The sequence below is a fragment of the Montipora foliosa genome, chromosome 10, assembly GCF_036669935.1.
Source record: "Montipora foliosa isolate CH-2021 chromosome 10, ASM3666993v2, whole genome shotgun sequence".
Classification (NCBI taxonomy): domain Eukaryota; kingdom Metazoa; phylum Cnidaria; class Anthozoa; order Scleractinia; family Acroporidae; genus Montipora; species Montipora foliosa.
The window spans coordinates 28,405,644-28,425,643 of record NC_090878.1 but is presented as its reverse complement, the minus strand read 5'-3'; the positions used below and the strand labels follow the sequence as shown (position 1 = coordinate 28,425,643).

The window sequence follows — 20,000 nt, the reverse complement described above, 5'->3', positions numbered from 1 at the left end:
CCGTGATCGGGACACTCAAAGGAAACAGTCTAACAAAGACTATGTTGATGGGAAGTTTCGGGCAAGGGATCGAGAGGTAAAGGAAGGAGATACGGTTCTACTTGAGAAGAAGAAAGGAAATAAACTGTCACTTTCATATGAGAAGGAACCCTATGAAGTAATTTCTCGTTACAGAGACCAGGTGGTAGTACAGTCACCACAGGGAGTTCAGTACAAGCGAAATCTTCAGCACCTCAAACCATTTCTAACACCAGACCGAGAAGACCGGGAAAGTACATTACAGGTTGCTGAACCCCGAAACGAAACCAAAGCAACTGAGTTGCCGCCTGTGGAGGAGGATCCTGTACCAATGGCAGAATCACCACCAGACGTTGGTCCTTCTGTTGCTTCTCCTGCTGATAAACCTTTGAGGAGATCAGGAAGAATTGTTAGCCGCTCAAAACGGCCAATTGATTTTGTTTTATACTAAACTAGGACAACTTTAGATTATCGAACCTGTTGTTGGGTTTCGAGAGTGACATTCAAGCAATTACTCAACTGCAAGAGTCTTGAATTAATATTACCAGACTGACATTAAGTTTTCTTCAGTATAAGTATGGAAGCGAGAGTTCTAAGACATGTTTTAAGAAGCGTTTGCATAGTTAACTTTTTTTATATTGGACGGTAGGCATTAAGGTAAAGAGAGAAAGGGATGTACTGTATTAGGTCAGCGGATGAGAGCGATAGTACATCTGGGGAACGTAAGACAAGGTGTGTGAATCGTGTTGGTATTCCTTGCTGTATTAAAAGAGTTGTTTAGACCTTTGTGGCTCGCCTCAGGGGCTCTGATATCCTAGACATATTTTGCGTAAACATGCGTTGATTATGCGGATATTACACTAATAATTAGGCCCGTCCAATGTGTTTGCATGCCTATGGTAAGTAAGGACTCGAAATTGCAACCAATACAGTTGCATTTGCGACTGAATGTTTTCCCTGGGTCATTCAAAATAATTTATCTGGAGGAGCCGCAGTTCTGCCAGCTTTCACCGTTGAAATAAAGGCATTTAGACGTAAATATTTCTAAAATAAATAAAGTGATAAAAAATTATTTCGTTTTAATATTGGTATGAATTTCGTTTCAATTTGGAGATATTGAGCAAAATTGTAATGTGGTTGGACCGCGATCCATTCCCTCGATCATTCACCACTTTGGGTGGTTTTTTACTCATATATATTGCTGGCTCCTATTTTCCCCGTGATATTCAATAGGCCATGTCCGAGTTCATGTCTGCCTTCTCTTCAAAGCGAGTCTAAGTGCGAAGTTTTTGTGATGGTAATTAGTTCTACTTTACATATGAATGAAAGCTAATTTTCATAAGAAAAACTTCGCACTTAGACTCTCTTTAAAGAGGAGGCAGACATGAACTCGGAAATAGCCTATTTGCAACTATAACTTGCAACTAAATTTTCATATCTTGTCGCAAAATTGCGACTGGATTTTTCTTTAATCTTGAGCCCAGGGTATGTTATGAAATTATAATTTACAACACGGTTTAACTAGTGTCCAGGCTCATTGCCGAAAAACGTGTGGAAACTGCTTACGACCTTTCAGCTTGGAACCCAATTGGCGTTTTTTCTTCGATGTTCAGGAAAATAAGCGTTTCAAAAATAATAGTGACCCTCTTTGGCGTTTAGTTTGTGAGGGTGGTAGGCAGCTGTTTTATCACTAATATCAGGCATTTGTTCTGTTTTATGCGGAAAATATCGTAATTATGCGGAGGATGCGGATTTTAGTGAATTATGCGGATCCACATCGCCATATCCTGTCAGATGCCATGTAGTCGTTGTTCAGCATTACTAAAAATAGATTCTATGTTGTGTTATACAGCAATAGTTTAGACTTGGAAACTTTTAGGAAAATACACACAGCTTTAATTAGGTCAGACAGTCATCTTGTTTATGTTTGTTGGAAATCTGGTCCCATGTGAATTGGAAAGTGATGGATGAAAGAACGTCTCTTGATACTGAGAGAAGTAGCTGTTGTAAAACAAAGGTTATACTTCTTAGCCAGCTTAAAGTGTACTTTTGAAAGTGTCCTTGTTTTTCAGTGTCAAGAAAATAGCTTTGCTAGAGGGCAGATAAGGTATTGTTGTAACCCTTCACACTCTTGGTAGTAACAAATTGTGTTTTTTCACGCTCCTTAATTAACTTGTCGTTCTGCCGGTATTAAAGATAATATAGGTTAAGTTGATCTTCAAAAAAAAAAAAAAAGAACACCCTAACCCTGGCAGTTGTGATCTGCTGGGACTTATTGAATGTTAATGAGCAAAGTTTGGGCGCTTCAAAAGCAATAAGCCGAAACCTCGGTTACAGGTTACAGAGTCACCTGACAACGTGTGGTCACATATAAGCTCCCAAAATCCAAGAAGTTTTTAAATATCTCCTGCCTTTAGTCACTTGACTTGCTACCAGCAGGACCTGCTTTTTCATAGCTCATATACATGGACTGAACAATGCTTTCACACTTCATGTTAATCTGACCGTGACCATGCACAATATCTTGTCCTGGGTTCATATTTGAGTTTTGAATAAATGAACCAAAATTTCTGATTGGTTGTCTTTTAGAAGAAGGGTGTGGTTTGTGCACGGTCTAAGGGCCAAAACAGAAAACAAGAAAAAAAATGAAACAAGTAGAGTTTCATAACTATCTTCAGTTGATATATTAACTACAACGGTGTTTCTAAGAAAAGGGAAAAGAGATTGACTGGAGTCATTGTTTAACAGTGGGCAATGATGTGTACATACTAAAACACAAAAAGCCCCATCAGCCACAATGATGCATAAAGTAGGCAGCACTTAAACAGACCTTGCACGCAAAGAAATGTTGGGAAAAAAATAAAAAATGACACTCGTAGTAAAATGCTTAAATACAAATTTTGGGAAAATCGAGCCTTTCATGGTTTTTTTTTCTTTTCATGTTTTTTCCGCTCTTTCGTCGTTCTCTCCAAGCCTACAATTGTAGATGCTTCCTTTGCACCTGTTTAAGGTGACTCAACTCGACACGATCTCAACTCCAAATAATGACTATCGTTAATTCCTAATTTGCTTTGAATTTCCTATTATCGTTAATTTAGGACACTGTGCCCCAGGACTTGGTAGCAGTGGGTTGGATTTGAACCCGGAGTTTCAACTCTATAAGTCCTGCCTCGTTCTGCTTCACCACTGAAGATCAAGACTCCGCGTTTTCAATAAAAGGATTTCTTCAAGTGTCCTATAGCATTGTTGATGTCATTGCTCAGTAATTAGGCCTAAGCTAGGTTAATTAGGCATAAGCTTTGACTTTCAAATGTTTAGCTTGGTAACTGACCATTTGCAGTGTTTAATATTGTTTGTTGCCGAGTGACAATACAGTTTCAGTAAAATATTGTCCATAGACAGCTAGAGGTGTGGTGGTCAGGTGGTTAGGTGACTGGTTAAATTAATCAACATTCCCCGGGTCAAGTCCTATGTCCATACACTTGGGTTATCTTTTAAAAAATATATGACCATTTCCCATAATCCATATCAAGTTTTCAGTCATCTAAATTAACGATACATGTAATAGTAAATGCAGAACAGAATTGATTAGGAATTAACGATTATCGTTAATTCAGAGGTAGAGAATGAATTGCTCAACTAACTGGGGTGATCTTTCCAGAAAATCATCACGGACGAGATACTTGCAAGTTACCAGCTCCCAGTTGGCTTGATAACTCAGTTGGTAGAGCAAGTGCAGTGCAATCGCATGGCCATGGGTTCGAATCCAGTTTACTGCGCATTGATTTATTTCAGGCTTCTACTTACAAGTGACCAGCTCCCAGTTGTCTTGATAACTCAGTTTGTAGAGCAAGTGCAGTGCAATTGCAGGGTCATGGGTTCGAATCCCATTCAAGCCTGGATTTTTTAGGCTTCCTTTCCATTGCTCAACTAACCGTAATGATCTTTCCAAATTTCATTTTATTCTAAAAATACGTATAGGTTCATGCTTTCCATAAAATGGTTTTCTTTTGTAGCCAAAAGTTTAGGGGAAAAGTGATGACTGGAACAATTCCAGTGGTATATACACGTACATGAAATGGGTGCAATGTAATGTAATAAAACGGTACAATCTGCAGCCTTAAAACAAAGATTTTCGTTTTTTACCTATACATTGCAACACTTAAAATGAAATGGGTGAAAGGCTGAACTTCAAGGGATCCTTGTCATTTCAAAAGTCAATTTAAACAATACAACTTACTATCTTCCTTTGTTTTTGAAAATTGAACAGAACTGTTCATTCCATCACCAGCAGATGTAAAGGCCAACACATGAAATTCATATTCTGTAAATTTAGCCAATCCAGTGACTGGTATGGTGTACATGGAGGCGTTGGAAACAAAAATGGTTTCTGGTCTGTTATCGGAGCCTTTCTTCCGGAAGAATATTTTAAATCCTCTAATGATTCCATGTGTGGAGTCGGGGGAAGGAAGCTTCCAGGACGCTATTATAACCGTAGATGTGTTTGCAGTCACCGTAAAATTGCTAGGAGCTTTTGATGGGACTGAAATATTTAAAATGCAACAAAGACAAGAAATCAGAATGAACGTTTCCCATGAAATGAAATAAAAGAAAAGCGATTCAACCATTCTAAATTGAATAGTAACTTTCTTTTTTCCTTTCTTCCCCAAAAGGAAATCAATTTGATGAAGGAAGTGACATTATAAATGAAGAAAGATGGCTTATCAGAAACAAAAACACCATGGCAATGCATTCCACATTTGCAAATATCTCAATTTTTCTTTCAACTGCATTTGACTACTTTCTCCCACAACATATGGAATAATTGGAGATAGAAATCTATAAGTTTAATAAAGGGTCAGCTGTGTCTATGGACATTGGAAATTGTGATTTCATTGCTGTAATTCACCATAATTGTCCCTAATAGACTAAAGTAAGCCTGCTAAAAAGCTACAGACCCTTACCATCTTCCAATGTCCTTGTCTTTAAGGAACGCTTTGGTCCATCCCCCACCGAACTAAAGGCATACACTTCAAATTCATATTTTGTGAATTTCTCAAGCCCTGTGACTTCCGAGGAGAAAACCAACAAACCATTCTCAATTCGAACGTTCTTGGCATCTTTGATAGTTTGTATTTGTACGTTGGAGCCTTCCTTTTGATATAGAAGTTTAAAGGATATCAACTTTCTTTCGTAGTAGTACCGTTCTGAAAGTTTCCAAGAGGCAGCAACACTAGTCGACGATTGTGCAGTCAAGACAAGAATAGGAGTTTCAACAGGAACTGGTATGGAGAAAAAGAAATTATTTGCTGAAATTCCGCACAAGTCCAAAAACACCATTAACTTAATTCAAATATGCTAGAAAATCGTTCTTTCTCCGTAACTTTTCAACCCATCCAGTCTACCTCTGAAATGACGATTATCTACAATTCCAAAGTTTCCCTAAATCGACTATTATCGTCAATTTAGGACCCTTAGCGTTTGATAGGGATCATGGGAAATGAATATTTATCTTTAAAATCTGAACCCCAATGCCTAAACTCGCTGGATTCGAACCTGGGAATGTTCGATGAATAACCCTTTCACCAAACCACTAGAGTACCGCAGCGCTATAGCCAGAAAATTATTTTTTTAATTACGTCAATATATTTTTTCTTCCGAATGTCGCAGTAAATGTGCATTATCACCAGCTAAGAAACAAGTTTAAACAGGAGAAAATGTGGATTACCAAACGTCAAGAAAAAGCTAACCATTTAAAATCAAGTACTAGACTTAACCACTATTCAGCAATGATTTTATATTTACTACTTCGTGTTGATAAATAATTGGTGCAATTGTAAGCCAGTCGATCTTTAGTTCTTACGTGGATAAAAACAGTTCCTTCGCAGTAGGTGCTCCAGGTTCATATCCCGTCCAGGGATGCAACTTCTTTTCATCTGCTACCACAAGACTTGGAACAGAGTAATCTAAATTGACGATAACAGTCAATCCAGAGAAAATTTGGAATCGTTGATTATCATCATTTCAGAGGTAGATGATATGTTGAACTTTTACAATACTAACAGAAGGCTGTCAAGTATTATTCCTGAACATATACGCATAAAGAAAAAGTTAAAATGGGGTTAATTTTTTCTTTTCTAATTTTGTCTTTTTAAATAATTGCATGCAGATGGATCTGCAAAACTAGAGATCACGAGTTACCTAGAGATTTAAGTGCTCCATAGAGCTCAATTCTCAATGCCTTATGACCAAAAAAGTCAATTGGCTCAAAGCGGATGAAGCTCGCTATGATAACCTCCTCAAGATTATGCTTGACAATGTCATTTCGCCCAGTATTTCCGTGAAAGACCTGCAAAAAAAAAAATAAATTTATGCTCACAATTATGGACGGTGACGATGATACAGATGATGACAGTAACCTGAATATAAGCTGAAGACAGACGCCTCTGTTTGGTAAGACAAATTCACGGTGGTAATATATACTTTAAAAAGTTTAATGTCAACTGTCGCAGTATTAGAAACCGCGGCTGTTTTAAGGACGGTGCTCACTACTTCAGAGGTATTTTTTTCCCGGTTTACGAATATGCGGGAATAGCAAATCTTTACAAGTGTTATTGAAATGGAAGTAACCAAACATTTTCAAAGTTAATTAATCAACAATATTTGTAAAAAGCTGTAAAATACGAAGCAATGTATATAGCATTCTTTTCCAAAGTGAAGCCCCGAAAAATGGATGGTTATCCCCAATGTTATTTTTGCATGCCAAGAGCACTTTCTGAGTTCTGCTTTCTCCGCATAGTTTTAAACCGCGCAAAAATATCCCTGTATGAGTAAGCACCACCCATGGGAAACCCGAGTATCTCGAAATGCGTAGAACGTATGGGCAATAACAATTGTTGGCACCGTCCTTAAATGGACTCTAAAATCATGCCGTCCACGTTTGTGTTACCTCCCTCTCCCTCAGCAAAACAATGAAAGAAAAACTTGAGGAGCCCCATAAAAATTATAAATAGGTAAGAGAAATAAGACCGATGCTGATTAAGTTCCACTAGAAAATCAACTTAAAGAGAATCCACTCAGCCGCCAGCAGATCTTCCTTCAAGATCAACTCCAACCAAAAAGCTACATGTACCAGCTGATGAACAAAGCAGTGAAATATGAACTTTCTACTGTCAAAGCCAAACTAAATGAACTTAGAACTCTCATGGATGTATTTTCAAAACGTCAAATAAAACGTGCGATAGATGCATTGTATTCCGGTGTTTTTTTACTAACTCAATCCCCATGCGCAGACTCACGGAATTGCAATGGAGACTACAGTGGCAAAAGCCACTCCCGCTAACCTACCCACTGGAAACGTTTCATTGACGACATGTTTTCAATGTGGACCACAAGGGAAAACGAAATCAACCATTTTGGTGAATTCACGAACAATTTCCCTCCAACAATCAAATTTACTCGCGAATAATGAACTACTGCATCCACGAAAATAGCGACAACGTAAGAGAAACTCGAAAACTAATAAACAGTACGTTAGGTCGTAATTCTAAGACGACAATGATAAACGAGATTTCCAGTGGGGGTCGATAATATACTGAAAAAAAAGAGATAGGGGATAAAATGAATCTACATTTCGGCATGCTCAGGAAGAAATTGGCCAAGAACATTTCATATACAGGTGCCCCATAAGAAAAAATCAAAAGTAAGAGGGCATCTACAGGCCTCGAAAACGAGTTATAGGACAGTTGGTTCCAGACGAAACGTTTCTGGCGTTTTGAAGTAACAAAAATAATAAAGATAGGTTTAAAATAGCATTTCAGCACTTGTTTGACAATTTCGATGCGAACCTCCGTAAAAACGAAGGCTTTCTTACTTCTATTCCATGTATTCTTATTCCAGAATACAGTCAATCGAACGCACCCTTAGTATATACGATGAACCTATAGAAAGAAAAGCTACTAAAAAGTTGCTTAGTGTACACACTGATGAATTTACACTGTCATAGGATAATCACATATTGCACATCGTACTGACCTAACCGGCAAAATGGCTTGTGTATGCTTTAAAATACTCATCCATATTCAATAGTCGTTTTGACCAATGGATGAATTTCTCTACACACGTGAGTAAGTTGTTATACCTAGTAATTCACCGAAAACAAACCTGAAAGCCTGGGGAGGGATTTCAACGTGGCCCCAGGGAAATAGCGGGGTAAATAGATGAACAATGGGATGCAAAATGAAGAATTATATAATACCACTAGTGGCATTACGTAATGCCTCATGTTTATTATCCTATGCATTTCATGACTCCTTTCTTTGTTAGCCGCCTAATTTAACTGTCATTTTAGAGGCATGTTGTCCTCGGTTCAAGAGCCCTAAAAAAACTAAACCGGAGCATTTTTGCACTTACCGGGCAAAGTGAATAACATTTTTATACATCGCTGAAATACATTTCTTCGATTTCGAGGTGAACTAAACTGGCGCGTCTTCTTATGTAACGTCTCCTTTGTTCAGAGTGTTTTTAGATATCCAGGCGAACTGAACTAGACCGCCTTTCATGGAGGAACGGTCTTTATCCCATTTGGTCAAAACGGCTATTGAATATGGAGGAGTATTTTAAGCCATTTCAAACACGTGCAGCACGTGTTTTATCAGATATAAATATCCCTCGGACTTCGCCCTCAGGACTTCTTATATATGATAAAACACTCCTGCTTGTGTATATATTAAATAGTGAGTATAAAATTAGACCTCTAAAGAAAGACTTAAGAACATTGGACTCTATTAATCGATCAGTACAGCCGTACTTCGACTGTTGCAACCTTGTGTGGGGTAATTGCTAAAAAAAGCGTGCTTTTTTGTTGAACTCCGAGATGCATAACTACAACATCCGAAGAAGCAAGTTTGATATGCACTTGTCCAAACCTAAGCAATACTGATTCAAAGGATCTTTTGCTTGTCGAGGGGCAGCAGCATGGGATGCACTTCCATATGACATTTGAAAGCGTTTTTTGAGGCAGAACCAACCCGATAGTTATAGATTAGGTTTTTTTTATAATTATGTTTTTTGTTATCAATAGTTATTATTTCCTATAAAAAAGTACTCAAATTTTGTTTTAAGCAATTTAGTCTCTGTAACATACATGTAGGTAACATTAGTATTTGTTTAAAAGAATTTTAGCATTTTTTATAACTATACATATATGTAAGATTAGATAGGTAAACAGCTCATTTAGAAACCAATATTGTATGTTGAAATTACTATCCTGTAGGATTAATTAGTCAATGCATGCGTGAGTTTGTTAGTTCAATGTTGTCAAAGCGCATTGTTTTTCTCGACGATGAAGTTTTCAAGGGTCCACCTTTCGCCAGCAGCATTACTTACTTGATGTTCAAACACATTTTAAGCCTACAAAAACTTTTCAATTCACGCATTCCTCTAAGCCTAGCTAACAAAATTCTAAATGGCCCAAATAACAGTTTTTTATAAATATTATAAACTGATCAAAAACTTAATTTATTGGCAAGACTGCAATGCGTCAGCCTCTACAACAGCCTCTGTGTAATCCAGAGGAAAAGAGATTTTAAGAATGGCGTAAGGGTATCAGAAGAAAAAGGGAAAACAGCTCACTTCCGTTTTTTTTAAGATCTACGACGCGACGGTAACGAAAACGTCATTTAAAATTGTAAGGGGGTCAGGTTTATTAATTATTGTCGGCTTCTCTAACTTCCAAAAACTAGTGTAACTTTCCAGGAACTGAATTAGAAGATACGGTGGTGAATCTACGACAGAAAATTCAAATTTGCTGCCTTTTGTTTATGTTCCCCGTCAAACTTGAGATTTGGTAATTTCACGTTGTAGATTTGCCGAAAACGTGAAAGAAATGAACAAAAATGAAAAATGCACGTGCAGAGCGTGCAAAGCTATTGTTTTTGCTCATTAAATTTGTGACGTTTTCGCTGCCTGTCTCGTCTCTAGTCTTCCGCGGATATTGAAAACAAAATGGCGGGCATTCGAAGGCTGGCAAATTTCAATGCTTTACTTGATTTAGTCGACGAGGATGGATACCAGCTCACAGAATCTATCGACCACGACGACGGCATTTTTCTGTTAATGAATGACGAGCTAATTTAACTAATTAAGACCAAGTTCATTTCTATCCCACGGAAATATTCGTTTGAAAACAAACTCAAACAACAGCACAACACGTACCTGTGGAGTTCGATTCATTGCGCTCCGATCTGTTTCGCTACGGGACCATAGGCGCCTATGGTCCCGTAGCAGAACGGATAAAGGTTCACTGTTTCTTTACAAAAATGAATGGAACCGTTCCACTTTTTATCGGACCTGTGCCATCTTTCCTCTGTCGTGTAAACGCGCCTTTAAATGAATACGAAATCAACGAGGCATGCATACTTGCGTATTCTATAGGAAAATTCACCGCCTGACGAGGGAAATCCACGTTAAATTTCACGTGAAAAACCCGGATATATCGCACGAATCACGAAGTGTGAAATATCGGGTTTTTTTAAGTGAAATTTAACATGGAATTCACGAGTCAGGTGGTGAATTTTCCTTGAATCGCATAGCTTTATAAAAATGTCCTTAGTCGAATGTTGCAGTAATCAGTGGGCGCTAAAACGCCATTCAAGTGATTAATAGCCAGCAATAGGAATCAAGACGAATAAAGTTCATTCGTTTTCTGAACTTTTACATAGGCTGTGATTTATATTTTACATTCAATATCATCAAACTGAATGCACTGGGACGGAGAGTTTTAAGATCAGGTATTTCACCAGCACAATTCATGAACTGGGGAAAAAATCTTCGACAGCGCCTGAAAGTACGACGTGCATCTAAACAAACAATGTCAACTCAACAAATACGCTGGTAAGTTGTTTTCCTCGAAATATTAAACAGTTACTCGAATTGGACTTTAATTTAAAATACATCGTCTATTAGTAACGTGAGTTTTTGGGAGGCAAAACGGAGTAAACGCTGTTTTTTTTTTCAACACACAGAACTGCTGTTGCTACCATTGGGATTATAATATTCGACTGAAAATCAATGGAAACATTTACTGGCATCTAGTTTATCTTCTGTGTACTCTACCACTGAAAGCTGCTGTTCCACGGTCGCTGAAGAACTTGTACTTTTTAATTTGGCGATAGGCTGGTGCAGATTTGCCGTATTCTGTGGAGGGGGACAGGGGGGAGGGAGCCTGGGAGAATAGGGGCGGGAGGAGTACGAGAGGGGAGAGAGGAAAGGGCGGGATGCGGGAGTTCTAAGAGTGTAGGAAGCGGGAGAGAAATGCAAAACGCTACTTGTTGTCATTTCTTAATGCCTTACAACACATTAAAAAACAAGAGCACAAATGATATCTGGCTTGCATTACCCCCCTTCTGGCAACCAAGCAAACAAAAATTCACGCTTTTGTTGAAAAGTAGGCCTACTTCCAGTGAAATTGTAAACCCTTTCACGGGTGGTTACATCACTCAAATGTCAAGCGGTTGTCGCGTAACTGCTGCAAGACGGCATAGCGTAGACTTGCCACAAGTCGACCTCACGAGAATCCCAGGAGAAAATGTTTTGGCGAGCAAATCGTGATTTTTCGTACGCGATGTGGATGAGCGAGCGACGAAGTTGAGAAAGGTCAACTTATCTCGCTTCCAAGGTTTCATTTGAGTTTCGCGCCCAAAAGGCGTTGACGTCATTCGCAAGTCCTGCACTTGATGGCGCAATCCGATGAAAAAAGTGTTTGTTTCTACGAAAGCGAAAGAGGAAATTTGTTGACTTTGTGCTAAAGGTATCCGAAACAAAAACGGAATAAAACGAAAGCTTATTTCAATCTTGAGACGCCGTTTGGAAAGGAGATTTCCAGTGATATTTTTGGACCAACACTCTGTACCGTTATTTGTGCTGATAGAAACGAAACACTAGTGCGAAAGATTAACAAGAAAGGGAAAGCTTCGAATCGTCACGAAAGTCAATTGATTTCAATCATGAAAGATCAGGTAGGCCTCAGGTGTAGGAGACGTGCTAGACCGGGGTAAAAAATACATCTCAGTGAAACTTTCCATTTAGTGATGGCGGATGCAATGACTTGTCAAGGAATACACGGCAGGACGTTTCCACAGGTGGCGGGTGGCGGGAGACAGGCGACTGGTGGCGGGTCACAATGGGTAGGAGGTGACGGATAGCACAAATTCAAATAAAATTCATAAACCTATATACACGACTTTTCGAGGGCTATTTTTTTGCAAGAGTTTATTTTCGAAAATTAATGGAAGACATGAAATAACTGAGAAATCATGCCACACAGAAAGTCGAAAGGAAAAATACGTGACAATCAAAAGAAAAAGTTGTCGGACAGAATTTAAGTAAACTCTGCATAGTTTTGTAGCCGTGCATGAGAAAAGTTATGTGATTTGACTTGAATTCACATGCTGATGACGCAAGCATTATCAAATTAGCACGTGCTCACATGACGGGTGTGTCGGGTAACTTCGCGGAAACAATTTTTACATCGCTCCACCTTTCTTGCTCCATGCTGGCCTTAGCAGAAGTATTTTAGAAAATGATTTTTCGTTATGATTGTTTACAAGTTGCGGTTTTTTGAGAGCTTTAGCAACGACGACAGCGACGGCAACGCAAACGTCATTTCAAAAAAAATATATAACTTTTTGTGACACTTTTGCGATGTCCCCATTTGGGTAACTTGGAAAATGCTGGCGAACTAAATTACTTTGAACAGCCTTAAAGCAAGAAAAAAGAAATAAAATTTATCATTATGTGCTTACCTTCTAGAGAAAACCTATAATTTGGTCATTTCACGTTGCTGTTTTGCAGAGGATGGCCAATACACTGTAAATGCACTTAAATTTAAAATGCACGTGCGATTGTTTTTCCTCATTAAACCCATTGTTTCGTAGCGTTCTCGTTACCGTTGCCGTCCTCGTGGCTAAAGCTCTCTGATATTGTGATTCGAATTGTATGTCTTGAGACTGATGGTTTAGAAGTTGGGGCTATGTTAAACGTTTTGTTGCACTAATTTACGTATGTACGTTCTTTTTGGTTTACTAGTTGTTGGTCTAATCTACTGTGCGTTAATCAAGGTGTACGCAGACTATTTACCAATCGTGTCAGGGTGCCACCAGTCACCCTTTACCCATCACCCGTCACCCGTGAGTCGCCACCCGCAACCCGTCACCCGTCACCCGCTAAAAAGTACTGCCGATGAATATGCATGCATTTAAAATTTTTTTGTTCCATTCGACGAAAAATGTGTCGATAGTTGTTGAGAATCGCCTCGGGACTTCCAAACACAAGTTTATACCTATGTTGTCTCCTACATATGACGCTCTAATGCCACGACAATTCAGACTAGAGACCAAGTCTTTCATGAGTGAAATCAGTGGAAAAAATACGAAGACGATAGCATGGCAATCCTCTCCAAGTAAACGATCAAAAGCATACGGGGCTAGTTCAAAGGCCAGACTTTTCCCAGCTCCGGTTGGAGAAGACACAAACATACCTCTGCAAGACAGATGTTCTTGAATTGTTTTCCCGTGATAGTTGCGCAATTCGGAATATCCGGTGGCCTTAGAAGCTCTGGTGAAAGTCAAGCTTCACTGCGAATGGCAAATTTTGATTAACAATTCTACCCCCTGAGCTTATCCTCTGGGGTCCACGAGGACTACTTTGATTGGTATTGCTCAGAGACCCGTTTTTGGGTTGCTAAAATTGGCGCTAATCAAATATGAAAAGTCCTTCGTTCCGCACGCCATCTACATGAGAAGACAGACTTTTCGAAAGTCTAGGCAAAGCGACGCGACTTCATTACAAAAATGTCGTTTGAAGACCATTTTAATAGGTCTTAGTATTTTCCCGTGAGGTAGTGAAAGGTCCGAGTCCGTGCATGAAACACCTTCTTGGGAGCTTGCTCCTTATAAACGGAATGCATAAATGGCGGCCAAAAATGTATTCTTTTGTTTCTGTGCTAATTAGACTCACTAGCCTCACTCTCAAGAAACACCTCTTTGTCCATGCAAACGGGGCTAGTGAGGACCCATTTATGCATTCGGTGTATAACCGTGAATCAGAACGGACTAAGATTTCCCTACGTGGTGACATTTCGCTGCAAGTTCTTCATATCCCACTTCCACATTTTTATGACTTTATGATCCCAACAAACTCCGGACTGATTGTTGAAACCCTGGGGCGGACCTGGGGGGGAGGGGAGGGAGTGTTCACGGGGTTCGATCGAGCCCCCTAAATTAAAACACGTAACGTCATGAACTTGTAGAAATATAAAATAAATACAAGTACATCTTAAATAAGAGGGCTAGTTCGCTGCTGTTCAATGTAGCTAAAACGTTTTCTGATTAAGAAGTACCGGCATTTGAATATTTTGGTTCGCTGGGAATGTGGTTCTTTTTTCACCAGGCCTGTGATCCAGACATTTTCCCTAACATTAACTGTTTGCTGCGAATTGTTTGCACTACGCCAGTCACTACGAAATTTTTTCTCAATACGCGAGCGAGTGGAATTCTGCAAATCCTGCAATCTGATTGGCCCTGGGAGTGGGCGGAATCCCGCCAACCCAGGTGGAATCCTAGCCCTGGTTGCATGAGCATGTGTAATGACCTTGAATTTCCATTTTTTGGGACTGAATCCGTTTACATACAAAACTAAGTGTTTCAAAACAGATTTTTAGTAGACAAGAGGCATGGAAATAGAATTCAAATATAAGTATTTCTCTTTGAAACGTTCAGTTTGTAAGTAGCGTACTGCATTCGCTGTCAAATGCAGTGCGAGTCAAGACTTTAAAAAGTGACTTCAGAAAGGAAGAGAGGGCGAAAAGAAAAAAAAAAAGATATTTACCAGCTAAGGGTCGGTCCCTGTAGCGAAAAACTGTGATCTCGGTCTTGAAAAGGCTCCCTTCGGCCTACGGCCTTGGGCAGCATTTTCAAGACCTTGGTCACAGTTTTTCGCTACACGGAAATCACAGCTCGCAAATAACATATATATTTGTTTTGTACAGCTCTGTAATATTTTAATGCAAAAATGTGGAATTTTAGCTTAAAAAACAAGAAAATAAAACACCCTGACTTTGCCTCAGAATGCCGGAAATCGCGTTTCCGAGGACTAAAAATTCCAAAATTTCCTAGGGGTCCCCAACAGGTGCGCTGCTCTCGGCGACACCTTTAATCAGACCTCACTTTGTAATAACCTGGATCCGCCCCAGGAAACGTGTATTTATCAGAACATGAGACAATACACCATTTTACAGTTGTGTGCTTAGTTACCTGGCCTATGAATGAAAGTGAGGCTGGAGTTGATCTTATTTTGATAGGAACCTCACTGCTTTTGTTATGTAAATTCTTACTAATTAGCATGTGACAAAAACATCATTAAGATGAGAAAAGGAGGGAGGTCTGTATCATAACAGGGTCATCACTAGCTTCACTTTCATGTAAAGACCTGGGCCCGGTTGTTCAAAAGCCGATTAACGCTAATACCCAGATTAAAAATTACCCAAAGAGATTATTTCTCTACTCCCAAATGCTGTTTAACGCTGACAATCGGCAAAACTTTACATTAGAGGAAGTCAATCTTGAAAAACAAAAATAAGCAAAACAACTTTCGCCAAAAAGTTTAAAACATGAAAGAAAAGTTTATGCTAATCCTGGATTAAGTTAATCGGCTTTCGAACAACCGGGCCCAGGTAACTAAGCACACAACTCAATCTCGACTCCAGAGCTCTTCTCTTGACTGAGGGAGAGAAGAGCTGTAGGGAACCCTGAAACAAAGTGTCTTCTCATTGGTTTCGTGAAGAACAATCAAAAGCGTCTCTAATTGGTGCATTGATGTTAGCACGAGGAGTGATGAGCAAAGGCCGTAAGCTTCAAATAGCGAATTCTTTGCTGTAAGAACGCTACGGCGCATGTTCTCCTACATAGAGTTTCCCAGAGCCTTGGGTAGATCCGAGGCTGTGGAGAAGAGAATGGCACACAACTGTAAAGAGGTCAATTCATAGGGGAAGGGAGCAGGACTAAAAAGGGCGGGAGCCAGGAGATAAAATTACGGGAAGTGGGAGAGCAAGGTATGGGAAGCCGAATGTTTTGACCCCCCCTGTCTCCACCACTGTTCTCGTGCTCTTAAGCGTAAAGCTGCTTCTTAGAAAATCTTTCAAGGAAGTCATATTTTAAATTAAAACAAGGAAAATCTTCTGTTTCCTCTCTTTGGTCAGGTTTTTGCTTTGTAAACTGAGACAATGTTTTTGAAAACATAATAATTTCTAATTTCTGACTCACGTCAGCGATATCCTTTCATGCACAAGTAAATACCTCCTCTCCAATAGCCAATCAGAACGCGAGTTTACCTTTAGCAATGCGATCCTAAAGTGAATCGCATACCTAGGGCCATTCTCGCGATCTGATTGGCTATCAAGACGAGGTATTCAGAGTGGAATTGCGACTTTAAAATGTGGCTGATCAATATTCCAGTGTGACAGCGCATGGCCTCACATAGCAACAGAGGCAAAACGGAGGAGATTTTCGTGGCTTCTGACAGTCGAGACAACTCTTTGAAATGGCTTTTTACTTGGTTTTTTTTAAGTGCATTGAATACTGCAACATTCGGCAAAAGATAAACTAAATGCCTGACTTCATCTTTGAAAACGCTGTGCAATTCAAAGAAACTTTTACCATCTGACTCTTGAATTCCAAGATTTTTGTGATACATTGGTTTTTCCATAGGTTCCCCTAGGATCTCTCTTCTTCTTCTCTTCCTTCTCCCGCTCCAAGGAAGGGAAGAAGGGAGACCGTGGGGAAGAGGTTGGGGTACCCCAAGCTTACGGAGAATCGTTGTTGCGTTACATAAATTCTGTAAGAGTTTGTATGGGGAATTTAGCTATCGTTATTTAGGGCATTAAAATAAAAATACACCAGAATTTCTTACTTTACCTCCTTGTCTTGTTAATGGTTTGTTCTTAGCATTTCTGGCCGTTTCAGCGTGATTCTAGGGAGTTTTAGTTCTACCAATGCTCTTTCATAATTGAATATGACTCCCCTAGGTTGGTTACTTGCTGGCGGCAGTCTCGCATATCCCCGGAAGGAGATCAACCGTAAATTTACTCTGAACGCTCAGGTTGCCTCCAGATTTAGCCTAGTGCACGTTACAATCCTCCTCTAACTAATACCTTCTCTATCGGAAAAAAGCAGCTGCGGTGCGGGAATTTCGGCTCACAAATCTAACGACTCCATCGAGGACCGTCGATAATGCTCTGCCACGAAGTTCCGTGCACGGCCGTTGGAAAGCACCTTACCGACCGGGCCCAAGGTTCAAATTTGTTACACACCGGGTGGGCGACAATGTCAGTGTCACATTCACTGTAAACAAACTGAATGTTTATGTTTTGTTTACGAAACATCTTTAATGCATCAGCACTTCGGTGAGCATCGTCCGTTTGTGCGTGACAGCTAAGTACTTTCCTCAGAAGGGCCTCACGTTGTACCTGGTACTGAGACTAAGGCCTCATCGCCCACCCTGTGTGTAACAACTTGAACCTTTGGCCCGGTCGGTAAGGTGTTTTCGAAAGGTCTCCTGCGCGGAAGATCCGAATCAAGCATGTTGTTAAGGGCCAAATCAGCCCATTTTGGCGATTTTCAAATTCCTTTGCGTGAAAGGTATCGAGAAGACAAGGAAAGGCATTTTTGTTCAATTCATGTACTTTTATTTTCGACTCCTAAAGACGTTTGCAAATTCTCATACAAACGGTTATTATTTTAACTGATCGTGATGCTCAAATTACATTGTTAGCTTGGGGTACCTGTGGTTTTTTGGGTGAAATTTGACGTGAAATTCCATCGCCAGGCGTTGAATTTTCCCATAGAATTTGTTTAAAAGAGTATGGCAAATCTTTCTTGAAAAGTTAATGACAAACCTTTTCTGTCCCATTCTCTTTGTAGGTTGTCCAGTTTATGTTGTCCAGCGATGTATATATCTTGTATTTTGATGTCCATTGATCAACAGTTGGGTTTCCTTGAGTTGCTGTGGCGCAAATGTAGAACTCATAACCAAGGTTGATTTGTAAGAAGTCGCTAGCATTTCTTTTGGTGCTTGGTAACCATGCACCATTTCCGTTCAGTCGACAATTTTCAGGTCCGTTATCAACTCTGGATGAGGAAGCTGAGAAGACGCGATCTGGGGCTCTGCCACTAATGAACAAGCTAATTGCTTGAATCTGACAACCTAAAAAATAATATGGGATTATATTCACACGATAAGTGGATTTCACAGCTGTCTATTTTATAACATCAAAAGTTTAATAACCAATGTGGTTACTTCCAGATAGATACCCTAGGCGCCGTTGTTCAGTCATTGTTTCATTACCGCATCTGACTATACATCGGCAAAAACTTAGAGCCAAGTTCCAAGTAAATTATTTATCCAGAATTAGCATAATTGTTGTCTTGGTTATAATGAACCGGAAAAGGTTGGCTTTTCATTCGGTGACAACAGACTTAAAATGTAGAGACCCTGTTAGAGGTTTTAGGGATAAGGGATAACTGACAAAACAATTGTAGGGATAAGGGATAACCAAGATAGTTTTGATAAGTAATTTTAGGGATAAGGGACGAATAAAACTCCCTTAACAGGGCCTCAATGTAAGCAAATCCAGTTGAAAAAAAAAATTGTCCCACTCTAAATGTTGAAGATACCCACTAGCACAACTTTGAAATTTATAGTCACCTGATATTTAACATTTAGTCACCGGAGAAAAGGTGAATAATTGTTTTAGAATACACCACACAAGCTGAAAAAAAAAGCGAACCAAAAAGCTACTTTACTTTTTTTTTTCAAAATGTGGTCGGAAATTTCAAATCTCGCACGCCGGCTTCTCGGAGAGGAATAGTAATTGGATAATTAACTCCGAGTTAGCCAATCAGCGCACACGGAGAGAACTATTCATTTGTGTGGTAATAACAATTCCGGTTTTTGAAGGCGTTAAACTAAACAGATATCTCTGTTTCTTGAAATATAAAAACACGATCTTCTTTCTTAAAGAAAACGACTTTACACTCTTACATTAGAGGACTCCTCTCAACGGCAGAGTAATGAATCCGTGTTCAAGTTCATAAACCAATGAGCGCATTCAAGATCGCGACTTATGAGTTATTGGTCTAAATGAGGATTGTTATGGCGGCTCCAAAGGGTTTTCCACAGGCACGAGTGGGTTTCCAAAGAAAAAGGATTACAACAGAGATCTTTTAGACGGGAAACACTTTGATATTTGTCTACTACTTTTTTCAGGCAGTTTCTAAAGGTTGTCCACGAGTCCCCGACTGTTGCCATGATGGCAGCAGTACGACACTGCCACAAGTCCTTTAAAATCAGTTTGGAAAAATACCTTAAAAACCATTTTGAAAATTAAATTCCATTAAACTTTTACGTAAAATTAATCCAATAGAACTTAATCCAGTAGAAATTAATCCAGTAGAACTTATTGTGAAAACATCGTTGGAAGATGATTAGAAAAAAAAATTGTAAAAGAATTTGCGAAGAAACTTACGAAGGTGTACAAGGTAAGTTTCGACATATTGCTAAACTCTAAGAAATTTTTTTCCCAGTTTCTGCGATTGTAGGTCGCATTTTTATTTCTGTCCACACTTTTGGATTCATCAGCTGACGCGACCAGTTTAAGTGTATGGCTTAAACGCGAGTGCTCTGAGATAAAAACCCTTTGCAGCTTCCTTAAAGGGGCTAGGTCACGCAATTTTAGGCACTTTCAGCACTGATCGAATGGTCATAGAATTAACTGAAATATCAAAATAACTGTTCAAAACTATAGAAGAACTCTAACAAAACACAGGGAAGCCAAGAAGGGACATGGATGGACAAAACTGGAGAGGATTGAAATGGACTGAATTTGGGTAAATTTGAAAAACGTCGGCCCACCTTTTTTCAAATTTATA

At 39.4% G+C, this 20,000-nt stretch overlaps 1 protein-coding gene across 1 annotated transcript in view; it reads right to left on the bottom strand.

Moving 5' to 3' along the window:
* Nucleotides 1-20,000, bottom strand: part of LOC137972729 (uncharacterized) — a 50,456-nt gene that overhangs the window by 14,008 nt on the left and 16,448 nt on the right. Inside the window, exons 4-7 of the mRNA XM_068819449.1 lie at nt 17,969-18,276; nt 6,220-6,367; nt 4,983-5,300; nt 4,259-4,561 (exon numbers count right to left, since the gene is read on the bottom strand). Of these exons, the coding sequence (XP_068675550.1) occupies nt 4,259-4,561; nt 4,983-5,300; nt 6,220-6,367; nt 17,969-18,276 (1,077 nt within the window). The remainder of the gene's footprint in view (nt 1-4,258; nt 4,562-4,982; nt 5,301-6,219; nt 6,368-17,968; nt 18,277-20,000) is intronic.